General features: G+C 46.2%; 1 protein-coding gene across 1 annotated transcript in view; it reads left to right on the top strand.

Moving 5' to 3' along the window:
- Positions 1-1,066: 1,066 nt before the first annotated feature.
- CCDC125 (coiled-coil domain containing 125) overlaps positions 1,067-27,789 on the top strand; it is a 44,067-nt gene continuing 17,344 nt past the window's right edge. The window contains exons 1-4 of the mRNA XM_075541132.1: positions 1,067-1,257; positions 11,528-11,857; positions 18,551-18,609; positions 20,910-20,996. Of these exons, the coding sequence (XP_075397247.1) occupies positions 11,551-11,857; positions 18,551-18,609; positions 20,910-20,996 (453 nt within the window). The 5' untranslated portion in view covers positions 1,067-1,257; positions 11,528-11,550. The remainder of the gene's footprint in view (positions 1,258-11,527; positions 11,858-18,550; positions 18,610-20,909; positions 20,997-27,789) is intronic.

Raw genomic sequence — 27,789 nt, 5'->3', positions numbered from 1 at the left:
CCACTTTATCCTTGGCTGAATGCTGCCCCTCTGGCCTTCAGTGCTGGACTGTCCACGCATGGGCGAGAGTGCAGTCGCGGACTCCGTGGGTCACTAAGCCGCAGTCTCCGTGGTCCTACCTGTGAGCTTGGTCTCTTCGTTGCGTTCTGCTCCACGTTGTCCTCCTACTTGTCATGTGACCCTTGTCACACCGATTGGGAGTGGTCACCTGGCACCCTCTAGTTCCTCTGTCTCAGGGTTGTGGCGATCCGTGTCTGTGGTCCACTCGTTCACCGGATAAATGTTCCTGTATTCTTCGGATTTTTATCCCGCTTCTTTCCTCGAAAAGAGAGTGGCGGCCAATAGCCGCTTCTTAGAGCACAGGGCCATTCCCCCTCATTCTTGCCCTGCCCATGCCCACTACTGGTCGTGACCCTGCCTTTGACCTAAAATACCCTCCTCACTTGGCATTAGTGAAATCTTAGTTTTCTTCTTTTAAAAAAAAATTTTATTGGTGGGCTCGTACCACGCCCATCACAATCCATACACACACACGCATTGTGTCAAGCACAGCCGTACATGTACATCTGTTGCCATCATCATTCTCAAAACACCTGCTTTCCACGGGAGCCCCTGGTACCAGCTCCTCGCCCTTCTCCCCTCCCTCCCCGCTGCCCCTCTCGCATGAGCCCTGGACAATCTACAAATTATTTTTATCCTGTCACGTCTCACACGGCCCGTCACCCACTTGTAATCGGTTCCCCCTTTCCACCTCGCTGGCATGCTGGTTTTCCTGGTGCGGAGAGATTTGAACTTCAGCTCAGCCCCAGCTCTTTCGCAGCCCGCCCGAGGGAGGGGCCCACGGTTTGAACCACGTAATTCTGCACTGCTGAGCCCTTCCCGGGTCCCGACGTGTCCCCCCGACCTCGGCGTCCCTTGTCGGAGCGTGATGCGCTTCGAAAGGGCAGGACGAGGCGTGGGGACCCGGCCGGCAGCCCCGCCCGCCCCGGCCGCGCGCCCTGCCTTTCCGGCCGGGTCCGGGCGTCACGTGGCCGGGGACGCGGGCACCGCGGCGGGGGCGGCTGCCTGGCGCCGCGCGGACAGACGTGGAGGCTCCGAGCCCAGCCCGGGGAGCGCGCCGGGGCGCCGGGCCAGCGGAGGGCGGGCCAGGAGCTGCGCGGCAGCCGGACCCGAACTTCCCGCCTGTGGGTGCTGGGAAGGGTGCTCCCGGGCACGGGGTGAACAGAAGTTCTGGAAACTGGACAGGTGGTGGAGCAGGTGGGTGGTACCTTCGTTTAATTTCCCCCTAATTCTAGTGGGTGGCCCCAGCTGAGCCTGCAACAACAACAAAAAATCGAGCCTAAAACCAGCAGACCAAATGCGGGGTCCGATCCTAGATTAAAACCCAGAAAGGAAAAAGAACCTCGGAGGGAACACGGGGACATCGGAACGTGAGCGTGGTTTAATTAGTAGTACGTCCCAATGTCCGTGTGTTAACTTTGAGCGGTGTCGTTTTGGAGCCCTGTCGGTGCTGTCCGGGAAGCGCTGGTTCAAACTCACCAGGCTGCCCAGCGGGATAAAGATGAGGCTTTCCTTTGGAAGCGCCTCGTGGCAGTGAGTGGTATTTTTCGCCCTGATTGCAATGTTAGGTCTGCAGAGAGGCGTGCTCTGTACAATTTTTACAACCTACTGTTCAGCCCAGAGATCGCCACTTAGGGAGGGACAGGAATTGGGTGTCTGACGAGTGTGTTTGCTCAGGTGGCGTGGCCAGGGAAAGAGTCAAACTAGTGGATGTGGGTGTTTCTAGCCCGTTTCCTGTCAGGAATCTGCTTTCTTTTTAAGTTTTGTCCATTAAATACCTAGAATGCAGATGCATAAGGGACACATACTCCTTGCATGAGGGATGTGCAGTCTGTAAATCGGGTCGGAAGTCAGACTTTTAATAGCCTTATTTGATCTAATACAAAGCTGCGAGGCCCGGAGGCCAGAGAGGTCAGGTCTGGCTCTGGGAATCAGGAAGCCGCTTGGAGGGAGAGGCTGGGACCTGGGTTGGGAGGAAAAAGCCTGCAGGACGCCCAGACCAGCACCAGCAGAGCCTGGAGGTGACCAAGCAGGTGCCTCCCCTCCCTCTCACAGCAGCCCTCGCAGGGACTCCTGACAGGAAACTGGAAGGGAAACACGCCTCTAGAGAGCAGGGCGACACTTTAATTCCACGTGGCGCTGGAGGAGCCATGGAATGGTTCAGGCTGTAGAAGGGCATCACTGGATGTGTGCAGATAAGATGACTGCGTTGGAAGATACTTCTGAGTAGACCTGGTGGTGTAGGGTCTACGTGTTGGGCTGCTAGCCACGGGGTTAACAGTCTGAAACCTCTTGTGATTGGGGGCTGGGGTGTGAGGGGGAGATGAGGCTTGCTGTTCCCACAGAGTTAGAGTCCTAGAAAACCGCAGGGGCAGGGGCGGTTCTGGCCTGTCCTAGAGGATCACGATGAGTGGGAACAGGCTGAGGCAGTGAGTTTGTTACGGTGTTTCCCAAGTGGCCTGACACAGGGCAAGAAGTCAAGGGTACCATTTTTAGTTCTGGCTTGACCAGGAGCACGTTTTGGTGAAGTTGGTTAGTCTTTGATGAGAAAGGAGAGCATCTTGATAAAGCCCAAACTCGCTGCTATTGGGTCTGTTCTCTCTTATGGAGACCCTTTAGGGCAGTGTAGAACATCTGCTGAGGTTTCTGAGACTGTAACTCTTTATAGGAGTAGAAAACCTCATCTTCTCCCATGGAGTGACTGGTGGTTTTGAACTGTCAACCCTGAGGGTAGCAGCTCGACATATAACCACTGTGCCACCAGTGTTCCTGGTACAATTTTGGAAAACTAAGAACTGCCATTGAGTCAATGCCAACTCATAGAAACCCTACAGGACAGAGTAGATCTGCCTCTGTGAGTTTCCAAGACTGTCACTCTTTATGGGAGTAGAGAGTCCTGGCTTTCTCTCAAGAAGCAGCGGGTGGTTTTGAACTGCTGACCTTGCAGTTAGCAGCCCAACTCGTAACCCCTAGCTCCCATGCCATCAAAAGGACCCTTTTAGGGGGAGGGAGCCCTCTCTAGAACTGATGATGACACACTTTCTTTTAAAAGTGATTTAACCATCGGTTGCATTTGGAATGTTCTGAAACTGATAGCGGTAATGATTGTGCTACTCTTATTATGATTGAACTATTGAATTGTGTGATCGGTGGATTAAGTGCTGATGAAACTATTTTAAAAGACAGACCATTTTTTTAAAGGACCCTTATTCACAACAAGACCTAAGGGCTTACAGAATGTGTGGATCAAACTGTCCCATAGGGTGTAATGTCTGCGGTAACAGAGAACTGCATCTTTGTCCCTAGGTGAGCTCCAACCACCAGCCTTTCTGACTAGCACTCAATGCTTAAGCTTCCCGGCTCCTGCTGTGAACTGCACTATGTTACTGTTGCTATCAGGCACACAAAGTGGGGATAGGCTGCAGACAGGGCCCAAAGTTCCATTTCAAAAAGCATTATGTGGGGAAAAAATTCTTAGCTAATCCTGCAATTGCTTACTTTTTCTCTTCTGCTTTTTTCTTGTCCCCATCGCTGTTGACCAACTCCATTTTCTTCACTGTGGGCTGCCTGATTCCAACCCCCTCCCGGTAACACGGGGCTGACGGGCACGCAGGCAGCGGAAAGCCGTGTCAGTGGGCAAAGGGCCTCCTGAAGGATTATTCTTTGATTCAATAGATCGTTTTCCTGGCTACCTTACCAAATAAAAGTCAAGGCAATTACTTTTACGCAAACAACCTTATTAAAAGATCCAAGATGGTTTTAAAATTGGGGGTAAATATCCAACGCACTGTTGGGTGTTCCTAAAACTTCTGTGTTCTGCTCAGTTTGGGTGTCGTAATTAATGGAAAGTTGGCACACTATTAATCTCATTGAAATCCTCTAAGCCAGCGGTTCTCAACCTGTGGGTCACGACCCCTTTGGGGGTAATCTAATTGATAACAGTAGCAAAATTACAGTTATGAAGTAACAATGAAAATAATTTTATGGTTGGGGAGTCACCACCACATGAGGAACTGTATGAAAGGGCCGCGGCATGAGGAGGGTGGAGAACCACTGCTCTAAGCCGTGGCTTCATGTTAGGAGTATGAGTTAAAATTACGTTCCTCCCCGGACTAGCTGTGCTACTCATCCTCCCTGTGCGTCATCTTAGTTGACAGTACATAAGCAATGATAGTATTATCTCATAGAGTACTTGTGAAGACGAAGGAGAATAAACTCAGTACAGTGTCTTACACATGGAAATGAAGCAACAAGTGCTACCAATGAACATTATTCACTGGGCTGCAAAATGAAAGGTCAGCAGTTCAAAACCACCAGCAGCTGCTCCAGAGAAAGACCAGGCTTTCTACTCCCGTAAGAAGTTACAGTCTCAGCAACCTAGAAGGGCAGTTCTCCCTTTCCCCGTAGGGTGGCCCTGAGTCAGCATGGGCTTGGCTGGCAATGGGACAGACACACGGCTGCTCTAGAGTCCAGCTTAGTCGTTAGTTAATCTTATCTAGGAGTCCTAACTGGATAATACACGCCTCATCTTTTCCCTTAATACGTTTTTTATTTTAAAATCAAATTATGTAGGTATAATTTATAGATGATAAAATATACCCATTTTAAGTCTATGGCTAGGGTTGGACTGCTAGCCATAAGGACAGTTGTTCAAACCCACCAGTCACTCGACCAGAGAAAGATGAGACTGTGCTTCCATAAAGACCGACAGCCTCGAACCCTAGCTGGGGTGTGATGACTCAGAATTGACTCAAGGGGCGTGTGGTGGGGTTTTAAGTGTACCGTTTGGGGATTTTTTTTCCCGTTTGGTGATTTTTAAGCAACTACCACTCTAGGCAAGATATGAAATTCTTCCATGACCCCAAAATATTCTCATGTCCTTTGAAGCCAAATATTCCTCTCTTTCCTGTCGCTGTAGATTCATTTTGCCTACTCCAGGTTTCATACATTACATATTTTTTTCATTAACTTAAGTTCTGTGAAATCCATCAAGATTGTGTGTATCAGAAATTAATTGCTTTGGATGGCTGGAGAGCAGGATCTTGTGTGGATGTGAAATATGCTTCCTGTGATGGATCTGTGGCTGGGTCGCGTTTTCAGCAAATGCAACCAATGCTGTGAACGGTCACCGCCCATCTGTGGATGGACATTTGCTGTGCTCTCTGTTGGGAGGATCCCAGAGAGAATGCTCGGGGTCACATATTTAGGGAAACAGCCGAACTGTTTTCCAAAGTGGTTGCCCCTAAAAGTGTGAGAGTTTCCATTTCTCCACATAGTGAGAACATTTGGAGTTGTCACTGGTTTGTAGTTGTTTTAGGAGAACGTTTAATAAGTCTTGAGGCGATGATAATACAAAGGCACAAACATTTCAAGATTAAGGGAGATCATTAGCACAAGGCCATCATGGTGTCTAAGGATTCACCATCGGGATGATAGTTAAATAAGACATGAGGGAGGAAAAGAAAACTGTCCCAAATTTAGGATTGGTGGCACATCTGTACATCGCAGGTACACTTGGGACGACCAAAGAGGGAGCGGACCATGATTGGACTTGTACACCATGAGACAGAATAGCTTACAAGATTGGCCCAGGGCCTTCTGACCAAGGCAGCCAGGACATGACTCCTGACTCTCCGAACCCCAGGACTGTCTCCTAGGATCGTAGGATCCTCTCCATCAAGGACACACCCAGGAAAGCCTCTGAGAGAGACTGCCCCTTCCTGGGCTGGCTGGAGGCAATCCATGTCCCCATGCACTGCCTAGAAGCACGATTAGTTTACATCCTTAGTTAAGTAGCGGAAGGGTTTCCGTGGAGGCGTCATCTCTGTGGGGACGCTGCAAATGGATTGGGGGCTGTCACTGTCATCTATAGCCTCGGCAAACCAGGGTGCCCAGAATTTAAGCTCCAATGCATAATTGAATCTCAGACTGGTTGACATTTGGTGACTAATGCAATTGAGCATCTTTCCAGCCAGGAATCTCGGAAACAACTTTTTTTTTCTTGTGGAGAATTTGCACAGCAAAACATACACCGATATGACAGTTTGTGTAGGTACAATTCGGTGACACTGACTACATTCAAGTTCTTACCCTGCTTTTCCGAGATGTTACTCCCGCATTCACATGCACCTACAGCCCCTTAAGTTTCCTGTCTGATCTGTGAGTTGCTGCTGTCCATTTAGTCTCACACAGATCCAGAAAGGCTACAAAGCTCCCAGCAGACCTTCTTTTTATCTTTTTAAAAATTTTATAAAGCAGGATAATTTTATTTTTAATCATTTTATTGGGGGGAGCTCTTATAACAATCCATACATACATACATCCATTATGTCAAGCACATATGTACACTGGTTGCCATCATCATTTGCTATCAACTTGAGCCCTTGGTATCGGCTCTTTATTTTATTCCCAACCCACTCCCTCCCTCCCTCCTTCATGAACCCTTCATAATTTATAATTTTTTTCATGTCTTGCACCGACCACTGTCTACCTTCCCCCCCCCTTTTCTGTTGTCCATCCGCAGGGAGGGGGTTATATGTAGATCATTGTGATTGGTTCCCCTTTTTCCCCAACCTTCCCTTCCCCTCCTGGTATCGCTATTCTCATTAGGAGTTTATCTATCCTGGATTTCCTGTGTTTCCAGTTCCTATCTGTACCTGTGTACATGCTCTGGTCTAGCCGGATTTGTAAGGTAGAATTGGAATCATGATAGTGGGAGGGAGGAAGCATTAAAGAACTAGAGGAAAGTTGTATATTTCATTGGTTCTATATGGGATCCTGACTGGCTCTGTCTCCTCCCCGTGACCCTTCTGTAAAGGAATGTCCAATTGCCTGCAGATGGGCTTTGGGTCTCCACTCCAAACTCCCCCTCATTCACAAGAATATGATTTTTTTTTGTTCTTTGATGCCTGATACCTGATCCCATCGACACCTCATGATCACACAGGCTGGTGTGCTTCTTCCATAAGGGCTTTCTTGCTTCTCAGCCAGATGGCTGCTTGTTTATCTTCAAGCCTTTAAGACCCCAGACCAGGCAGATATTCCTGAGAAACTGCTAAAAAAAAAAAAAAGAAGAAGAAGAAGTAAAGAAGAAAGAAAAACTACAGCCCAGGCAACCCTCCAGTCTGGTCTGGTCTGCTCTGGGACACGGGTGGCCATCAGCTGGATGGACTTGACCGCAGCGGGATGAGGCTTTCTAGTCTCGTGACAGTTACAGTGTCAGAAACCCACGACGGGGTCGCTCTGAGTCGGCGTCCCACTGATGGCAGGGAATTTGCAGTAAGGCCCTTTTAGGCATTGGGAATACAGGTACAACAGAGACAAAAATGTCTTCCCTTACAAAGAAACAGGACCAGGGTGTGACTGCTACGTACAATAAATAGAATTAATTTCTGAGCTTTTAGTTAAATGTGTGCTTCCATGGCTGTCAGTCCCTCTGTAGAACTGCCCCTGTGTGCTTCCACGACTGTCCCTCTGCGTGCCAATAGAAAGTCTTCTCTTTCCCCTGCGGAGCAGCTGGTGATTTGAAACTGCTAACCTGGCAGTTAGCAGCCGGACTTGTAGCACACAATGCCTTCAGGACTCCCCAAGTGGATGGTGGTTTGACTCTAAAGCAGCAGAAGCTCCATCCTGCTTCAGCAGGTTTACTTGGCAGGTGTGCGGGGTTCTAAACAGGAAGGAGAGCTCAGTAAAATGTTCTAACCTGAGATTTCATTTCTTTGCAAGACCTGGTGAGCAACTACTAACAGGATATTTAGGAAATGTTGGGGGTGTTTATTTTTACTTTGAAAAATCAGTCTTGAGAACAGGATGAAATATTTCCACACCACTGCTGCAAAGGCACTTTTATGAAATACCTGGTGGTGCAAGCCGCTCCTCCCTGCACTCCGTGTTTCCTCGCCCCGCTCCCTCCCTCTACCCCCCCCCCCACCCATCCACCCACTCCCCCCCCCCCCTCCTGGTGGTAGGCGTCTACAGTGGAAGTGCTCCAGGAAGCCAGGTCTCCAGAGGGCATTTTTGCCAGAAAATACTTTTCTTTGGGGAAGAATGGCAGGCAGTGTACGGACTGCAGTCTTGCGGAGGGGACTAGGTTTGTTTTCCCCTGTCTTACAGGTGAGCTTGTTTGTTTATTCCTTCCTCCTGTATCAGAGCTTAAATTCCCAGCACCGGGATGACAGTGAGAGCCCTAAATCCATTTTGAGTCTCCAGTAGATTCAATGAGGCGCCCCGCTGAGTTCTCGCAGACCACTGGCAGGCTATGAACAAGGCGTTGCCCTCAGGTCAAGTACAAGCCCTGGGAAGGGCAGCCCCGCCCTCAGGAATTTGACTAGGAGTGCTCTAGATGGAAGTTGGGGTACTAGGGCCACAAGTCATGAATCATACACCAACCAAAGTCAAGGTGGTTGGAGGATCCTGACCTTGAGCCAATCTTTTTTCTTTTTTTAAAATTTTTTGTTGCAAATTAGGTGGGGATTTACCTATGAGACCATCATTTTTCTGAACCAATCTGGTAAGCTCTTCTCACCAGCTACAGTACCCGTGTCCTAGGAATGGTTCCTTTCCAGATTCTGAAGCTCCGCCTACAACCATAATGAATCGACCAGTCGTGATGCTGTGACACTTTCCTTTGGGTTCCATGTGCTCGCATGTAGCCACAGGACTGAGAATCCTCTGAACCCACGATGCCTTGATATCCACTGACGGATCATTCCATGTCTTTTTCCTGGTTAAGAGGGAACAAATGGATCTCCGTAAAATACATGAATGAGCCCACCAGCACACTTCTGTCACTTTTCAACACGTCTCTGTGGAGGGCCGTGATGTCTCTTGGTCCCAGGTGGTGCATTCTACTAACGCGAAGGTTGGCAGTTGGAAGCCATCCAGCACCTGGGAAGAAAAGCCTGGCAGTCTACTTCCATGAAGACCACAGCTGGGGGACACCGTAACAATGAAACAAGAATGAAGAAAATGTCTTAAAACTGATTGTGATGATGATTAATTGTACAATTAATTCTTCTTCATGTGATTGAATCTTTGAGAATCTGCTATATAAAAAAAAGTAAAGAAGAAAGAAAAACTACAGCCCAGGCAACCCTCCAGTCTGGTCTGGTCTGCTCTGCTTTGGGACACGGGTGGCCATCAGCTGGATGGACTTGACCGCAGCGGGGTGAGACTTTCTAGTCTCGTGACAGTTACAGTGTCAGAAACCCACGACGGGGTCGCTCTGAGTCGGCGTCCCACTGATGGCAGGGAGTTTGCAGTAAGACCCTTTTAGGCATTGGTAATACAGGCACAACACAGACAAAAATGTCTTCCCTTACAAAAAAAATAGGACCAGGGTGTGACTGCTACGTACAATAAATAGAATTAATTTCTGAGCTTTGAGTTAAATGATCATTAAAATATTAGGGACAATGAACTTAACAAATTCTCCCCGATTTCTGGAAAACAGGGGAAAGTGGGTGTTATAATCAGATAATCAGGAAAAAGATAATTAAAAATAAAATGTAAATGAGAAGAAATAATTGGTAGGGGAAAGGTGCCCAGAACATAAAAACAACAACAAAAGCATTGATCACATTAAAAAAAAATGTCTACTCTTAGGGGACTCACATTCTCTGTAGGGCCATCTCCTTAGAGCCTGCTGGGTATGGGCGCTGGTGGAGGGAAATGTTCAGGTCACCTGACTTATTGCTGGGCACCAGAGATGGGGCTAGGTCACCTTCTGTTCCCTTGACTTTCATTTTTATTCTAGTTTCATTCTAATTTTAAGGAGCCCTGGTGGCATAGGGGTTACATGTGGGGCTGCTAACCATAAGGTCAGCCGTTCGAAACCACTAGCAGCTCCTCGGGAAAAAGAGAGGGCTGTAAAGAAAGTTACAGCCTCAGAAACCCATAGGGATAGTTCTGCACTGTCCAATGAGTCAACATGGACTCGCTGGCAGTGAGTTTAAGGTTTTTCACCCTGATTATAGAAAAGCCAATGCAATCCTGTATCCTGCATGTGCTAAACGACAGAAACTGTTGCCATTGATTTGATCCCACCCATACCAACCCTAGAAGACAGAGTGGAGTTGTTGTGTGGTGTTTGCTTGCAAGCTGTCGAGCCTTCCGGGAGCAGCCAGCCTCTTCTTCCTTCCCCAGGGCAGCCAGTGGCTTTGAATTGCTGAGCCTCTGGCTGGCAGTCTAAGATGTAACCCACTATGAAACCAGGGCTCCTTATGTTGGGCGTAGAAGGTCCTAAGTGCTGTGGAAGAAAGAAAAGGAGACCCAAAGGAAGTGAGACACCAACTATGCAGGTCTCTAGGGGATAGGCATTCCAGGCAGAGGGAACAGCGGATGCAGAAGCTCAGCTGCCCGAGGCGGTCGGCACGGCCAGAAGCCACTGATGAGAGGTGATGAGGTCACAGATGAAGGTGGAGCCTTTGGCCGCTGACAGTCTTGAGCTTTTACTCTGAGTTAGGGAAGCAGGGTGGTGGGAGGGGGTGGGAGTTTAGGAGGGAACCCTGATGGTATATAGTGAGTTCTGTGTTGGGCTGCTAATCACAAGGTCAGTGGTTCAAACCCACCAGGTGCTCTGCTGGAGAAAGGTGAGATTTTCTGCCCTGTCAAGATAGACATCCTCAGAAGCCCCAGGGGCAGTTCCACTCTGCCCTATGGGGTCAGAGTAGCTTTGATGGGCGGGGGTTGGCAGGGGGGTGGGGAGCGAGGGAGGGGGGTCCAGGCTTGAACACAGGATGGCATGATTTGAGAAAGAATGGGAGAGGAAGAGGGTTACTTTCTTCCTGTCCCAAATGCAAAACCTCTGCTCACGGTGTTGGCGCAGCAGTAGAAAGCCAACCAGGAAGAGCCGCAGGCAAGGCTGAGGGAGGCTCTGGTTCCCGGAGTGGTCTGGGGTGCAAGGGTGGAGGCAGGGAGCAGGGAACTTCCTCCAATTTGAAGGCTCATTTTTCAGAGACTGGTTTTATGTAGGTCTCAGGCTCATGTAAGGAGCGCTTGTGGCACAGCGGGTGGAGTTTGGGCCTGTGAACCACACGGTCGGCGGTTCAAACTCATACACTACCACTTCAGGAGAAAGATGAGGCTCTTTGTTCCCTTAAAGATTTACCCTCTTGGAAGCCTTATCGCTGTGAGTTGGAATCAACTTGCTGGCAGTGGGCCCGGGGCTCGGATGAAACCGAACCATTTCCTCGGAGAGCTCCTGTGAGAGCGGCATTCCCTTCCTGGGCAAAAGCTGGTCTGCTTTATCCCGAGCAGGAGATGGTCGCGCACCTGTTTTCCCGCCATTCACTTTAACCCTATTCAAGTCAGGCAGAAACGATTCTTCAGTGAAAGCGCTAGAATGTGCCATGCTTGGCGCTGGGCTGCAAGGAGTGTGTCTGTCTGCGTGGTGAGCTGAGAAGAGCTTGAAAAGCGTCACTCCTCTGGTGGACGGTTTCTAAGGGCGGCTTGTCTTCCTTCACTGCAGGTCACCTGCGCTGCACCTGTCTCATGAGCAGGGCCATCAGGTCGCTGAGTGACTCGGAAGCGCAGGCCTGGGGAGCGGAAGATGACATGACAGACGGGGACTTAGGGTATGGCCTCGGACGAAGACCCGGTGGGATTTATGAAGGAGACATTTCGTGTCTATTGACCTCCAGAAGAAGATGGGATGGAAGCAACATGAGCCCGCCTCCGTGTCCCCGAAAGGGTCCAGAAAGTGGTGGCGCCATTTCTCAGTTTTCCAAGCATAAGAGCGTGCAAGGTGCCAATTCTCCAGGGCGCAGAGTCCCCGGTGATGGACGTCAAGGTGGCGCTGGTAAGACAGCCCTCTCCTGCCCTGCTTGCTACCCGCCCCCTCCTGCCCCGTGCACTTCATCAGCACAAAACTGTAACCATGGTGGGTTTTAGAATTCATCCTTTTCTACATGTTCATAGGATTGGTGATAGTGGAAAAGCAATTGTTGTTTTTATTTCAGAGTATTGCACTCAAATGGAAAGTCAATGAATATACAGGTAACACTTTTCCCCCCAAAAGAACCAAACTCGCTGCTTTTAAGTCAATACTGACTCAGTGATCTTGTAGGACCAGGTAGATCAGCCTCTGAAGTTTCAGAGACTGTAAGTCTTTACAGGAGTCCAAAGCCCTGTTTCCTCCCAAGGAGCCGCTGGTAGTTTCGAACTGCTGACTTTGCAGTTAGCAACCTGGTGAGTAACTACCGTGGCACCCACCCTCAGAGATATCCTACCTTGATTTTTGCGTGTGATGTAATGGTAGATGTCACTAATTTCTTTTTCATATTCACCAACTATTTATCAGACACCTATCCGGTGCCAGATTCTGTTGAAGGTGCTGGGAACGACACCAGGGAACTAGCCCGGCCCTCTAATGTTACTGGGGGCTTCGTTGGAGTAGAGGAGATGGACAATAAGCCTACAAAGATCATGTAGCTTTTTAATGGCAGGGAGGAGCCTCAGTGGTGCATTGTGCAAGCACTCACCTGCTGATGGAAAGGTTGGCCATTTGAGCCCACCAGCGTCTCAGAGGGAACAGGCCAGGCCACCTGCTCCCGTGGAGTCTGCAGCCTGGAAAACGCTATGGGACAGTTCTGTGGGGCGTATCCGTTGGAAATGGTCTTGGCAGCATACAACCTCGGGCCAAGGGGCTAGAGAGTGATGGTAGGGGTGGAGGCCCTGCTCCTGCAGGAGAGGGTGAGGATGCCTTCTCTATGAATTGACACCTGAGCTCCTGGGTGAAGTGAGGAGAGGGCCTGCTGGTGGGCAGGGCGGGGACCGGGCCGGCCAGAACATCCAGGCTCCCAGTTAGTGCAGAGAGGTCATGAACATGTGAACCATGGCCACAGCTCCACCACAGCTTCCTTCGCCATCACCAGAGGAGGTCCTGCCTCGTGCTAAGTAGAAGTCAGAATCTCGCCATGGAGGAACGTTGTCACGGCACGCACTCGGGGAGTTGGTGGATGAGTGTCCGTCTGTCTGCACGCACGGTGGCACCAGCTCTTGCCTGTTGGATCTTTTCTAATTCTTGTTATAAAACTTCTCCCGAAACGTCTCCAGCCCAGTCAAGCATCGATCAATTAGAACAAAGCACAAATAAGAAATATCATTTCAGGTACCACAAAAGCCATGTCGCAGCCTGGGATCTATCGAGTTTTCAAAATCCTTGAAATTCAGATGAGATCACTTATATATCCTTCATCCATTCCTTATCTCTTGCACCATGGATGGATGCTGTTCACAAGCAAGTACTGGATATGGACCTGCTGTCCGGGTGCCTTCCTGAAAGCCTGCTGGACCTGCTGGGATGAAAGAAGACTTGCTAGCCATAATCCGTACCCTATTTTGTTGAGCTCTGGATGTTTGGCTTTATTATCAAAATTGGTCTGGCCCTAGGCCAGGGGGCTACATTCATTTCCTAGTGCTGCTGCATTGAATTACCATGCGGTCGGTCCCTTAAAACAATAGACAGGTATTATTTTAAATACGTTTTTAGCTTAAAACCCACACTGGGTTTCACTAGGCCGGAGTTAAAGTGTTGGCAAGAATGGACTCCTTTGGAGTCTAGGGGAGAGTCTGTTTCCTTGCAGTTTCTAGTTTCTAGAGCAGGACTGTGGGCTGGGTAAGGTCTTTGGAATAGTAAATACCGGCTAAGGTCACAGGTCTCACCGAAGAAAAGCAGTCGCAGCCATTACATAGAGTTGAGTTCATGAAATGTTTGACCAACTGATGTTATAGATATCCAAATGGCCCTTGGATTGAAAAAAAAAAAAAAGGTTCTACAACTCTGTTCTAGAGGCTGCCTGCATTCCTTGGCTAATGGCCCCTTCCTCAATCTTAAAGCTAGCAGCTTTTAAATCTGACCTCGAGTTTCTTTATCACATCTCCTCTTTTGAGTCTACTGGTTCCCTGAGATTGGGTCCACCCAGATAATTCAGGATCATCTCCCCATTCCAATATCCTCAAATGTAACAGCACCTGCAAGGTCCCTGTGAGGTGGCAACGTGGCACATAAGGTAGCATACTCACAGGTTCTGGATATGTTTTGTGGTTGTGAGGTGCCCTCCCCTTGGTTCCCCTCCAACAGCGCCTTGTGCAGCAGAACAAATCACCACCCCGTCCCACACCAGCCTCACGGGTGCTTCTCAACCACTCTGCCTGTTCATCGTTCATCGAGGGCCTTCCTCTGGCTGCTGCCCCTCCGCTTCACAAGCATGACTTCCTCCCCAGGGACGGGTCTCTCCTGACCGCATGTCCAGTATGTGAGTCTCACCATCGGCCCTCTAAGGAGCACTTCTTCCGGGACAGATTTGTTTGTTTTTCTCATAGTCTGTGGTGCTTTCGTGCTGTGGGTCAGCACCACATTCAAATGCATCGATTCTTCTTCACATGCCTATGAGGTAACTGAAAATATCATGGTGGGGGCCAGCACACCGTAGTCCTCAAAGTCATCCTTTCTTCAACAGTATCCTGCCAACGTATAAGAGAACAGAACTTGTCTTTGGGAACTGAGTGTCACTTCTCCCCATCCTCGACACCCGGTAACATCAGAGTGAAAACTCAGTTTCAGTTTGCCTCAGTCACAATCTTATTGATGAAAGTGCCCAGTATCAGAGAACAATGTCTTTTTTTTTCTTTTTAAACATTTTATTAGGGGCTCATACAATGTTTATCACAGTGCAAACATACCTCAATTGTGTATAGCACATCTGTACATTCATTGTCCTCATCATTTTCTTTTTTTTTTACATTTTATTAGGAACTCACACAACTCTTATCACAATCCATACATATATATACATCAATTGTATAAAGCACATCCATACATTCCCTGCCCCAATCATTCTCAAAGCATTCACTCTCCACTTAAGCCCTTTGCATTAGGTCCTCTTTTTTTTTTATCCCCTCCCTCCCCGCTCCCCACTCCCAATGTGCCCTTGGTAATTTATACATCGTTATTTTGTCATATCTTGCCCTATCCGAAGTCTCCCTCCCCCCACTTCTCTGCCATCCCTCTCCCAGTGAGGAGGTCACACGTGGACCCCTGTAATCAGTTCCCCCTTTTCAACCCACTCGCCCTCCGCTCTCCCAGCATCGCCCCTCATACCCCTGGTCCTGAAGGTATCATCCACCCTGGATTCCCTGTACCTCCAGCCCTCCTATGTACCAGTGTACACCCTCTGCCCTATCCAGCCTGCAAGGTAGAATTCGGATCATGGTAGTTGGGGGGAGGAAGCATCCAGGACCCGGGGGAAAGCTGTGGAGAACAATGTCTTGTGAGAAGATTTTTTTCTTATCCTAGTGTGAGATTATTTTATTTATTTCCCTTTTCTAGCAAATTTTCCTGGAATATGGATGAAACTTATGTAAAAATAGATGTTTAAAGTAACAAGATAGACATTAGCACAGCATTGAAAATCTCAGTGCCCAATATTTAGGGAATATTGATAAGGTGAAATATTAGAAACATTATAGAAATGATGCTAACAATAATCTTAAATGTTTATCTTAAAATTTTAAACATCCAAAATTATATACATGATGACCTCAACTATATCCATCTGTACACACATCTAGTATATATTATAGGCTTTTTAGTCTATAGTTTATCAATATCATATCAATGTTTGGTCCTAGTGATAGAGTTGTGGGGTAAGTTGCTGTTTTTATTCCTTTATCCTTTTTGGTGTATAATGAGAGGTTAGCACTGAGACGGGCAACGTGAGGTTAAGAGTGGCTTTATTAGGGTAGGAAAGAGCTCCCAGGAGGGAAGGGATAGTGGAGAGAGGGACAGGAGCATCTTGAGCTCCTGAGCGGTTCGAGACCCAACTAGTTAGGTCAGGGAAGTCGCAGCTTGTCGGTGAGGCGGTGGGAGATCTATAGGGCTGGAGCTAGGGAGGTGTAGGTTGACAAGGAGAAGGGAGGTTTTTTTGCTTCCAGCTGCAGGACCTTGAGTCAGGAGTCAATCAGTGGGATGAGTCTTTGTTGTTTGCCAACCTGCTCCCTGGAGTGCTGGGACAGGGGCTGCACAACCTTGGTCTGGAGAGATAAGCTCCCTGGAATGTTGGGGCAGAAAATGCATACTACAATAGGTCATTTATCTTCCTGAGAGGTTGGAAATGGGGGCTTTGAAGTTCTATCCTCCTGAGGAGCTGGAGAAGAGATGGGGGATGCCTAGTCTGGACCAGCCCAAACATATAATTCTAGACATGCTATAATGAGTATGTATTATCTTCCAAATCAAACCGAACTCACTGCCATCAAGTCAATGCTGACTCAGAGCGATCTCCTGCAGGTCTCTGAGATTGAGCCCAGTCTTTCTCCCATGGAGCTGCTGGTGGTTTTGAACTGCTGACCATATGGATCACAGCCTGACACGTAACCACTAGGGCTCCTTCTGTATTATCTTATGATCTGTAAAATAAAGAAACAATCATGAGAGAAAGGGACTGGCTATTTGTAGAGAATAAGCTCAGTTTGGGAACTATAAATATACACAGCAAAAAGAAGAGGATGTGCTGAAATCATAACAATGCTACAGCTGGGTGATGAGATCAGGCCTATTTCTGGTTTCTTCTTTATGCTATAAGATCGTTATCAAAAGAGCAGGGGGAAGATGAGAAGAGGAAAGGAGGAAGGGGGAGCCAATTGCAATGACTGAAACACACACCCCCCTCCAGAGGGAGAAACAACAGAAACCATTGGGGAAGGGAGACAGCGGTCAGTGTAAGAAATGAAAATAATAATTTATCAAGGGGTCATAAAGGGGGGATGGGGAAGGAGCTGATACTAAGGTCTCAATAGAAAGTAAATGTCTAAAAAATAATGATGGAAATATATGTTCAAATATGCTTGATACAAAAGATATATGGATTTTATAAGACTTGTAAAAGTCCCCAATAAAAGGATCTTTTAATAATATAAAAAGATCGTTATCAAAATACTATCCGTGAATGTAGAATACTTAAAAATAAGAGTATTGTTTTTAAGGTGGTGTCTTAGCTCTGTAGTGTTTCTTTAACAGCAGTTCCACAAGTGGACGGCTTTAACAAACAGAAATGTGTTCTCTCACAATTTAGGATGCCAGCTTCCAGGAAGGCTTCTCTCTCCATTCTGGATGAAAGTCCTTGTCATCTGTCTTCACCTGGGTCTGAGTTTCAGTCCTGAGACTCCAGGTCTAACCTGAACCAAGTTCCCTGCCATCAAGTGATAGTGAGCCTCCCAGACAGGGCAGAACCGCCTCGGGAAGCAGACCGTCACTGTCGCCCGGAAAAGGAGAGCCCTGCCTTTCTCCCGCTGACTGGCTGGTGCCTTCGAACCATGCCCTTTCAGTTCGCAGCCCAATGGTTGGGGCAAGCACCACGTCACTGGGGCTCCCTCTCCTGGTTTTTCTTCTTGGTGGTAGGAAATCCCTTTCTGGTAGCTTCTCTCCCTTTGTGTCTCCTAAAATAAAAGGCGATGCAGTCACACCCCAGGGAAATCCCTCTGAGGCCTGAGAAAAGGGGCTGTGTCCCACCCGAACCCTGTAACTGCCAAACCACTGAGAATTGTGGCCCAGCCAAGTTGACATACATTTTTTTTTTGCGGGGGGAGACACAAATTAATCCATGACAAGTGCTAAAAATACCACATTTTTAAACTAATGGGCAAATCCTGAGTGTGTCTGGTAATTATTTTAATGTGCCTTAAAGTCTTATTCCTTTCTCTTGTTCTCATCCACTTGCTTGTATCTGGGACAGTCCTGGTGGCATAGTGGGCTACTTGTTTGCCTGCTAACCCAAGATCAGCCGTTCAAAACCACCTGCTGCTCCGAGGAAGAAAGTTGAGGCTTTCTACTTCCTTAAAGAATTACTGTCTCGGAAATCCACAGGGGAAATTATCGTCTCGAAAATCCACTGTCTCGGAAATCCACTCCTGTCCTATAGGAGTCCTATGAGTCTGAATCAGCTTGATGGCAATGAGTTTGCGTTTTGCTTGTAACTTCTCACCTGATGTTTTCCTGCTGCCAGAGGAACCCCAATGCAAAGGCAGCTCCTGGGAAACTCACTTGCAATTCTCAATTGATCACATTAAGGAGAGTCACTGAAGTTACAGGAAACTTCTAGTTGTTTGTCTTAGCAAGAAGTGAAATTCAGATTATTTCTTAGATACTCATATCACTATAATGATTGGGTTTAAACAAAACGCCCAAGTACTTGTTTGACTCAACATGCATGTGTTTTTTGTGTGTTTTTTTTTATTGTAGAAGACTAAAAACAAGTCATTAGTCTTGGTTTGTATTTAGAATCTTTTTTCACTCACTACGTTTATTCCAAGTTTGCCTTTTCATTTGTGAAATGTTTAAAGCTAAATATTTTCATCATTAATTGGATGATTTTCATTTTTTCCCTCTCTGCGGTTTAAGGAAACCTGCATTTGAGATTTTGTAAATAGATATCTTGTATTTAACAAATTAAGAAAAGTATTCACGTTAATTTTCTGTTGTTTTTTAAAACAGATTCTAATTCAGAATTGTCAAATGCAGAATTAAAGCAACATCTTCGTGAAGCTTTAGAGGTAGGTACTTTGGCTAATTCAAAATCTTCATCTAGCCCCAGAGAAATGACTGATAAAATTCTCTGACATAAAATGACAATTATGTCTGTAAGATAAACCAGAGGCATATATGTAAATCATAGGTATAGGAATGGATTTGGCTATTGGCACTTAACTCCAGTCCCAATCTAAGAACAATTAGCTCTTATGACATAGCCCTGCTTGATGCTCACCCTCATAAAGAGATCACTCTAGCAAAGTGTGATGAAGAGACTAGATGATGCCCAATTATCAGAAAAAATAGTGTCCGGGGTCTTAAAAGCTTGTCTTCAAACAAGCAAGCATCTAAGTGAAGCATCAATTAAGTCCACATGAATGAAGCACACCAGCCTGGGTGATCCAAGGATTGTAAGTAATAAAATCTGAAGGATGGAATGGTATCAGAGCTTAAATTGTGAACACCTATTTCGTAGAAGGCTCTGGATGATAGATGAAGTCTTAAGTGCTTTGGACAGTTTGTCAGGGGAGACCAGTCCCTGGAGAAGGACATCAGGCTTGATAAAGCAGAGGGGCAGTGACAGAGAGGCTGGCCCTCAACAAGATGGACTGACACAGTGGCTGCAACATTAGGTTCAGACACAGGAATGATTGTGAGGATGACACAGGACCAGGTGGTGTTCTGTTCAATTGTCCGTAGGGTTGTTCTGGTCCAGAACTGCTCAATGGCACCTAACAGCAAAGTGGATGACAGTTGAAACCCAAAATCCATTTGCAAAGCCCACACATGGATTAAGTCTCTGGTGAATCCTCTCTGAGCACAGTTGAGGGCTGTGAACAACCTTGTGATCAGACAGAGAGCATTTCAAAGTCATCCATGGCAGACATGGTTAAGTGTAGTGTCATCTCATTTGATCTCCCTTTTGACTCATTTTAAAGTTGTTGATCTTAAAAAAAAAAAAGCGTGAAGTGGAAATACACGTGGATTAAACTCTGATGAATTCCCTCTGACCACAGACCAGGCAATGCGAACAGCCCTGTGGTGCAGAATGCATCGGAAAGTAGATGATTACAGATGCAGTTATGTTAAAATTTAGCACCTTATTACCTGACCTTGTTTTTGATCCATTTTTAAATGTTCTGGTTCTTAATATTTTCTTTCTTTCTGATTGAGGTTTTAATGTTTTACTTTGTTATTGTTCCTTTAAAAGTATATATTTTTCTACATGTGAAGTCAAGGATAGTCAACTCTACAGTGACAGTAACTGAATCAATGGTTCCTTTGGCCGTGGCAGGGGAAGTTGGGAGAAATGGGGAGCTAATCATGATGAGTACAGAAAGCAGAAAATGTTCCAAAATTGATTGGGGTGATAACTGTATACCTCTTCTTGATATGACTGAACTACTGAATTGAATATGTGAATTATATCTCAATAAAAGTGTCTTAAAAATCCTCATCTGGAAAAAGTCCGCTGATAGATATTTTCATAGATAATACTAAAATACGGAAGGCCAATATTGCTTCCGTAGGCATCCTCAAGGAGCCACAGTCAAAACTTTATGCTTTCCAAGTGCCCTCTCCTATCGCTTCTCGGCCTTTTGGCTAAGATCAAGTGTAGTGTCCAAGTGCCCTCTCCTCTGGGCCCATCCTCGTCTCACAAAGGCTAATTCTGGAAATGTAGTTCTACCTTGTGCTATAGGTTGCTACGAGTCGGCATCGACTCACTGGCAGCGAGAAGGTAACCTAAGTTGGAGAAAGTGCAGTGGGTTAAGTGTTGGGCCGCAAACCACAAGGTCAGCAGTTCAGACTGATCAACTGCTCTGCCGCGGAAAGGCAAGGGTTTCTGCCCCCAGGAAGATTTGCAGCCGTGGAAATTCTCAGAGGCAGTTTTGCTCCATACTGTGGGGTCACTGTCAATTGTAACGGACTTTTGGGCAGTGGGTTTTATAGTCAGGCTCAGTGAACTTAGCAGCTTGAGATACGCATCAGGACTGGTGGCAGGAGAGATTGCTCTCAAGGGAGACTGCAGATTGGGAAATAGGAAGCCCATATTTGCATGGTTTTGTGGCTCCTATGAAAGCTATTTTATCTGTGTGAATGGTCATGTGCTTGATTAGTGAGGCCGAAAGGTACATACATGCTTTTCCAAACGATTAGCTGTGCGACCTGGATGTGTCCGTAATGCGGCACTTGATGGTGAGGCTCACCTACAGAGCCTATGGAAATGTCCACCTTCTTTGACAGGCAAAGTGGGCTAGCCAAATTGGTAACATTTGGGTTACATATCTGCAAACGGGAAGACCAATTTTCTTTCTTTCCTCAGGAGGTAGAAGTTTTAAAAACTGAGCTTGAAGCATCTCAAAGACAGCTTGAAGGTAAAGAGGAAGCACTGAAAATTCTCCAGAGCATGGTAAAGAGTCACTTTTTAAATTTCATCTCTTACACATTCCAGTAATATCTTTCTTAGGACATCCCAGTGAATTGATCTAATGAAGCATAAGTGCTTCTGTTCTACTTCTGACTTCCAAGTGTAGTAGAATGGGGTCTTCAGAGCTGGCCAGAGGCTGTCTAAGTCACAGTGGACCTCTGTTTGCCTGGGGCAGCAGAGGAGAGTCAGGAGAGGAAGCAGAAACAGATTCTGCAGCTAATTGCTTCCCAGACCTAGTCTGCCTCGAGAACAAGGAAAATTGGGTGGTGTCTGAGCACCATTTTCCCCCATTTATTATTTTTTAATTAAAAATTATTTACTTAAAAACTGTTTTAAAATTTTGTTATTGTAAACTAGGTAGGGGCTAAATTGTGATCATCAACTTTGTATTCAACAGCATATATTTCTAATCAACACCACCAAAAGTTTACCCTTTACCCACTCTGACTGCCCTTCTTACTCTTGAGCAGTCCTATCGTTCTTTATCCCAAAGTTGACATCCATTGTCTGTCTAGTCAATTACTTTCTCTTCCCTCGCTTGGCAGTCTTCAATGTCCGTCTCCTGTGGTATGAATGTTTTTCTGTACATATTTTCCCCTTATAGTAGTGGTCTCACATGATGTGTGCCCTTCTGTGACTGACTACCTTCACTTAGCACGATGGCGGACAGGTCCTGTGTATGAGGTGTTTCAGGCATTCATCCCTGTTTTCCAGTGTATGTTCCCATGGAGTTTCTTTAGCATTTCTTCTACCGATGGGCATTAGATGTCTGGTGATTTTACTGAACAATTGTCCATAGATTCCATTGAAGAATCCTGAACAGAAAGGGGAAATGCAGAACAGAATTTCAAATTTTCATGGATTCCAGGAACTGTTACCCTGAGATCATCCTTAAATCTTAAACCAAAAATATTTCCTAAAGTCTTCTTAACACTGAACAATAGTTTAGCTTAACCTGTGAAAAAATATGCACTGAGTATCATGTTCTTTTAAGATCTGTATAGACCCAAATTGACAACAGCAACTCAAAAGATGAGATCATCAATTCCGGGGACAGACGCTCGTGCGCACAGGGAAGACCCAGCTCTGAAAAGGAAGGTGGTATGGCTGCCCAGCATGAGCACTGTAATCAGCGACACTGGTTGTGCAGGGCATACATGCTCAACCAGAATAAGGATGTGGTTCAGCCTTTAGAAAGGCAGAGGTCTTTAACATAGATCCGTTATTACTACTGTTTTTCTTGAGATATTTTAAAAATATCTGTGAGATATAAATTGCATACTGAGATATAGTCCATTAGTATGGTCCTTCTAGCCATAATGCTTATGGGTGCATTATATATGCCCATGGCTATCATCCCATTTTGGAGGGCATTCTCTGCTATCCTGTCCAACAGGATTAAGGTGAAATTAAGTCTCTATCTTAGTAAAGGGCGTGAACCAAGTCACCACCTGTGTTAGTCTGGGTTGACTAGAGAAACAAGTTCTTAGATACTCATGTATATAAGAAAGAGCTCTATATAAAGAGTTATTGTATAATAAGAAAACATCCCAGCCCAGTTCAGATCAAGTCCATAACTCTGATATTAGCCCATATGTCCAATACCAGTCTATAAATTCCTCTTCAGGCTCACGCAACACATGCAATGACGCTGAATGCAGTGGGTGGAAAGTCTTGTAGATCCAGTGGCGATGGAAGCATCTCAGCGCTGGCAGGGGTCTCCACCTGGCTCCTCCAGCTCCAGGGCTCTGGGTCCATCAGCGTAGTTCCATATGGCTTGTCAACAGGAATGTCTCACAGGGAGAGTATAGCAGAGTGTATTTGGCCTCCAGTGAGCTATGAATCTTCTTTGTGCCTCCAAATGAGGTCATCAAGCTGCAACCTGAGTGACAAGCTAGACTCCACCCCTTCACAAGTTGACAGGGGATTATGTAACTGCCAGACCACCCTTCGTTGCCTTTTGGGTATGATCTGCTGAAAGACAAAAAACACACACGCACCTCCATCAAACCCATATCTATGTATAGGTAAGCCATTCCAGAAGCTCAGAGAGAAATCCCAGGGCCCTCAGAAGAAGCCATCAGTGAAGCACATATGAAATCTCTGTCTGAAGTGGCAGAGACCAGAAGCTACGTCACAGAGACCATGCGACAGGCAGGGCACAGGAACCACGCTAAGACCCCAGGCTTAGGCAAGGAGACCAGAAGACAGAACAGAGGAGCAGGACCAAGCCTATGGGGCTGTGAGGTAGAACAACAGGCTGGCTTCCTGGCTCACACAGACAGAGGGCAAGGGACCTCTGAGAGGCTTGGCTACTGTTTGAGGAGAGGCATGCTGCAGACCAATGATTACATCTTTACTGTTTACTGATCCTGACTTGTGGTAACCTGCTAACTTCCTAATAAACCCCCTTTAATTCTGAATATTGTCGAGTTCTGTGTAGTCATTTGCAATGAATTATTGAAACCAGCATCTAAGTACAAGTTTCTAATAAGCACAATTAAGCATTTAGGAATTTGCATTCTTAACAATAGTAGACAGAGTTTGTTACGATCCACACAGTCAAATGCCTTTATGTAGTCAGCAAAACACAAGTAAACAGCTTTCTGGTACTCTCTACTTTCAGCCAAGACCCAGCTGACGTCAGCAGTTACTTTCCTTGTTCCCTGCCTGTCTCTGCAGCCAACTTGCCTTTCTGCTGGTTCCCTGTCTGTATACTGCATATATATATATATATATATATATATATATATATATATATATATATATATATATATATATATATATATATATATATATATATATATATATATATATATATATATTTTGGGTTGTTTTATGATTTTAATAAATTATGTGAAAAGGTTCTCATCTGCTGGGTCACCATTCTTCGGAATGGACACAAATAAAGCCTGTGGTCAGATAGCTGCTGCCTCTCCAGTTCCCTTCCTGGGAGACAGTGGACGAGTGCTTCCCGTAGCAGACCCGTGGGTTGCATTCCCTCAGTTCCCGGAGCCTGGTTTTACACCAGGCTTCAGTACGGCTTGTAGCTTTGCTCCAACGTGTCCTTAAGGCGGACTTTCCTTTGAGAAGACAGCGCTTTGCCAGTTGTATTGAGTGTCTTCCCGCCTGAGGGGGTCAGTGCTGACACTGCATCAGATGGTGTCGGGGCTATTCATCAGTTCTCTTCAGAAGTGGCCTGCTTCTGCTTTCTAGTCTGCTGAAGTCTGTGACCTTGCTGAGGCCTGCTCACTCTTGATGAGCCATCTGTATTTGAAAGACCGGTGGCTTACCTTCCGCATCCCAGGAACGCACAAGCCCGCACAGTAGGACAAACTGCCAGACAAGCACTTCATACATTTGACCATTCCAAATAAAGGTGATCCAATAGAATGAGGCCAATTATCAAATAGTATCGTTAATATCACAAGCAAGTAAAATTTTGCTGAAGGTCAATGAAAAACTGTTGCAGTTGCACATTCACAGGGAGCTGCCAGAAATCCAAGTTGATGTAAAAGACGCCCAAGAACGAGAGATGTCAATCACTGCTGTCCGAGTAGTAGAGAATACCAGAAAAATGTCTGTGTCTTATTTTTGTGAATTTTTTTTAAAAATTGAAATTGTTTGGGGTCCATCACCCCAGAAATGTGCATTCAATCATCCTGAGCTGGTTTTTAATTACATTTGGGGACGAGGGAGGCACTACTGCGCTCGCTCGCTGCCAGCAGCCTCCTCAGGTCCACTGGTGCCCGGCTCCTCCTGGGAAGGGAATTCCTTTCTTTGGGACATTCCATTGTTTGCTGCCTCTCTGGGAGCAGAGCTGGTTCCTCTGTGGGAAGGATTTAGACTCCTTCCTGCTGGGGACACTATTCCCGACTCCTTCTTGGGAAAGGATTTCTTTTTCTTGCGTTTGGGGCGAGCGGAGTTCTTCCATTCCATGTTCCCGTGGAGCCTCCCGGCCTTTGCTTCTTCTTGGGGCCTCCGCCTGTCTCTTCGCACTCCACAGGAGCGCCACGCCGCTTGCTTGCTTGCTGACCGACCTCGCGAGCACAGTCACAGCCCAGAGCTTCTTCTGTCCCCAGCTTCCCTGCAATCTCCAGTTACTTCCTCGCCTGCACCATTGCCGCCTCGGCACCTCCAGATTCTTCCCCGGGACCTCCCCCTTCATAGGATGGCTGGCCTTGCCTTGCTCTCAGTGCGCTTCTCCAAAGACACTGTGAGCTCCTCTGGAAAGGAGGGGGGCGAGGCGGGGGGCTTTTGACTTGGGTTTCCTTGACAGTGCAAAGACCAAAGACTATGTGAGTCATAACAGATTGTGGGTCAGTGTGAAGAGAATGTCTAATTGTGTTTACTCAGAAGCTACACATAGGCCAAAAGGCAGTTGTTTGAACAGGAAAAGGGTATACCGTGTGGATTAGCCCCGGAAAATGTGTGCATCCTGGTAGTCTCCTTTCCCCATACTCACTCCATCTGTACGCCGATCACATAATCCGGAAAGCCAAACTGTAGGAAGAAGTGCACATCATCAGAATCGAAGGAAACCCTCATTAATAACATGCAACGTGCAGCGGACACACCCGGGCTTACCGAGAGTGAAGTGGACTTAGGAGCACTCCGTGATAAAGATCAGAGGCTACATACAGTCTTCAGAATGCTTACATCGCCACATAACCAAACACGAAAATGCTCATCCATGAACCAGTGAGCAGCCTCACCTGATAGGAAGTGGAGAAAAGACTCAAGTTGCCAAGAATTTAACTTCCTTGGATTCATAATCAATGCCTGTGGAAGCAGCAGTGCAGAAATCAAGCAACATACTAGGCAAATTATTGCAAGAGACCTGTTTAAAGAATTAAAAAGCAAAATTATTCCTTTAAGAAAATACCTTGTTCTTGTGATGTAGTTGAAGGTTTGCATAGCACTTCATCATTTTTGCCTCCAGCGAGTCATACCCATTCTGATTCCACCCCCCACTGCCATCTCACCTCCCTCCCCTCGCCTCCCCCCCCCCAAATTCCCTGATGCCTCCCCGCCTTTCCTAGTCCTTTCCATTTTGGCTTTGTGTAAATGCTCCCCTTTTGCTCTGAAGTGGTTCCTGAGTCTAAGGTAGAGGTGAGTTCAGTTGCAGACAGTGTTGAGCAGACCCGGCCCTCCCCCCCCCCCCCATGCGCTGGACTGGGCTTGGGCCAGGTGTGGCTTGTCCTCTGTAGGGGGCCATTCTCGGCTCAGAACGGACTCAATGGGACCTAAGAACCACATAACCAATTTATATGTAAGCTTTCAGGAAACTGACTTACTGTTTTCTAAAATGGCAATATTGTATACAATTTCCTGGGTTCCAGCTTCCCTGTTTGACTGCTAATACTTGTTATTTTGTCATTTTAATTTTATACATTTTGATACATTTGACTTTTATTTATATTTGCATTATGATAGCCAGCATGTTCTCACACTTTTATTGGTCATTAATAATAAAGTTTTGTTTTTGTTTGGTTTTTATCTCTTGGTCTAAAACCCACTCTTGCTTTTACCCTTGCATCTGGCTTACTTTTAGATGATGAAATAAGGTACCACTTTGGTGAGCTCCCCAGCGGTGAGCTCCCCAGCGGTGTGCTGGCGCTAGCGAGTATCAGCTTGTGAGAGCCCCTCTGACTCGACCATAAACTTCCCGCTGTCGGGTCAGCATGCTGTTGTTAGGGGCTCCCGGGGTCAGTTCATACTCACAGCGACCCGATTGATTGACGGAAGAACACAGCCCTGCCTGCGCCTGCGCCGCACTCAAAACCCACCTGGTGGGGGCTGCCTCTTTCACTGACCCCAAATTTGAAAAATGAGTGGCATAGCTTCTAGGATCACAGCAACATTTAATAAATTTATTAAATAACGTTACTGTTAAAGTTATTTATTAAATATACAGCCATCACGGTAATAAAAACCAATGTAGTAAGTACTAAAAGCTCATCACGTTCCAGTGATTATATTTATTTAGTTATATTTGTGTTTCTATTTTAAATCATTTTATTGGGGGCTAGTTCAACTCTTATCACAATCCATCCATCCATCCATTGTGTCAAGCACATTTGTACATTTGTTACCATAATCATTTTAAAAACATTTGCTTTCGACTTGAGTCCTTGGTATCTGCTCCTCATTTTCCCCCTCTCTCCCTCACCCTGCCCCCCTCCTGCACCCTTGATAATTTATAATTATTATTATTTTTTGATTTTATATTTTACTATTATCTGATTAAATGAAGAGGTTGATGGTGATATTGACAAATAAGTGAAATTCCAACATGTTCTTTTAAATTATCTTACTCCTTAAAGTAAACTAAACATTAACCAACTTCCAGGTCTAATCTGTAATTTCATCAGTTGCAATCATAGACTGACCACAAATATAAATGTGTTTTGGAGTTAAAGAATAATTTCATTATGCTACCGGGGTTCCTTAATACATACTTATTATTATTTATTTTTTGGATGTCATACATTCTTTAATTAGTATAGTTTATAACCTTTGTATATATTTATGAATGTGAGGTATATATTTTAATTCATACACATATTGGTTGTGGGTGTATCCATACATAAGCACACACTTTTTGCACACATATTTTTGAAGGGAGGCCCGACAGTGAAACATTTCCCAGCATACCACTGGCGAAAGCAATTAATTAATTATTGGCATGAATAAAGTACTTAATAATTGTTCATCCCTTTCACCTCCTCGTAAGACTCACACGACAATACAGGTAGACGCTGGGAGAGAGCTA

This window comes from Tenrec ecaudatus, chromosome 2 (genome assembly GCF_050624435.1).
Source record: "Tenrec ecaudatus isolate mTenEca1 chromosome 2, mTenEca1.hap1, whole genome shotgun sequence".
In the NCBI taxonomy this organism is placed as follows: Eukaryota; Metazoa; Chordata; class Mammalia; order Afrosoricida; family Tenrecidae; genus Tenrec; species Tenrec ecaudatus.
This window is presented reverse-complemented; position numbering and strand designations above follow the sequence as displayed.